Source organism: Cyprinodon variegatus, unplaced genomic scaffold (genome assembly GCF_000732505.1).
Source record: "Cyprinodon variegatus isolate N-32 unplaced genomic scaffold, C_variegatus-1.0 Scaffold901, whole genome shotgun sequence".
In the NCBI taxonomy this organism is placed as follows: domain Eukaryota; kingdom Metazoa; phylum Chordata; class Actinopteri; order Cyprinodontiformes; family Cyprinodontidae; genus Cyprinodon; species Cyprinodon variegatus.
Genome location: NW_015151354.1, coordinates 210,907 through 212,052, shown reverse-complemented (window position 1 = coordinate 212,052; position 1,146 = coordinate 210,907). Strand labels below are relative to the sequence as shown.

The 1,146-nt window shown below is 40.8% G+C and overlaps 1 protein-coding gene across 1 annotated transcript in view; it reads right to left on the bottom strand.

The window, feature by feature from the left end:
* Window positions 1–10: 10 nt before the first annotated feature.
* nts (neurotensin) overlaps window positions 11–1,146 on the bottom strand; it is a 7,912-nt gene continuing 6,776 nt past the window's right edge. The window contains exon 4 of the mRNA XM_015397974.1: window positions 11–353. Coding sequence (XP_015253460.1) covers window positions 210–353 — 144 coding nt within the window. The 3' untranslated portion in view covers window positions 11–209. The remainder of the gene's footprint in view (window positions 354–1,146) is intronic.

Sequence of the window (1,146 nt, the reverse complement as noted above, 5' to 3'; positions counted from 1 at the left end):
AAATGGATAAAACACAGCTCCTCAGAGAAAACACTATGTGTACAATGCTTTAGTTTTTATTGGCAGGAGCAGGGTAGCGACAGGCTTCAGTGCTGGACATATAACTTTAACTGGAAAAAAATAAACTCTGCAGACACACAAAAAAAGAAAAAAACATATAGGGTATCATCACGGCTGGGAGGTCCTCTTGTTTTTGTAAATGTTTGCTGTCAGTAAGCCGAGCTTCGCTTTAAGATATAAGGCCTCCGCGACTTGGTGTTGTGCGCAGCTTGCCTCTTCAAGATGTATGGGGATTTTCGCTTCAGGGGAGCATCACTGTTTTCCTCTGAATATTCCATAGAGTCTGGAAGTAGCTGTGAGGAGGGGAGAAAAAAAGAAGAGAGTGCATCACATATCCTGTATGTAAGCTGGGGGGGTTTGTGGCGTTGAAACATATGTTTTCTCGCTCAGAGGCAGTTAAATGGGAATGCTGAGCTAGCGTAACTGTGATTAAAGGAGTGCACCTGCTCTGCACATTCATGCATGGCAAAGCAGGTGCTAATCTGCAGGCGCTGTTAACACTTAAAGAATAAAAAAAGAGGAAAGCCTCTCTGAAGGGGAAGATGATGAAGGATGGGAAGAGGAGAGGGTGAGGGAAATTAGAGGTGTGTTTACCATTAGAGCGAAGGTGCGTGGGATGATGTGTGGCAGTGGAGGACGGCACATGTGTTCAGGGGATTTTCTATCAGCTAAAACAGCCTCTTATTGGCTCATCTGGATTATATTTATTTTGACAGGGAGATTTTTTTTAACCAAACAGCTCATCCCAGTTTTGACTTTAATTCAAAACATAAAGAAGAATACCACATTTTCACTTAAGCTGTTAAGGATTTAAGTTCATAGGAAATGATTAAAAACGTACTTAATTTAATAGTTTTAAAGGCTAATTAATGCAGATTCATATTTTTTTGCCATCCATTAAGGTACAAAATTATAAAGAGGTTTAACCCCTATGTTATGACAGTGAGCTTTAAGGCTTTGAACTTTTTTTTTAAACTCTCCTTAGAAAGCCTGCAGCTTCTCATCCTCTCTCTAACGTTCTGCTCTCTCTGCTTTTTCTCATAGTAGCTTCATCTGGTCTGTTCCTGTTTGGCTGTGACTCCATCC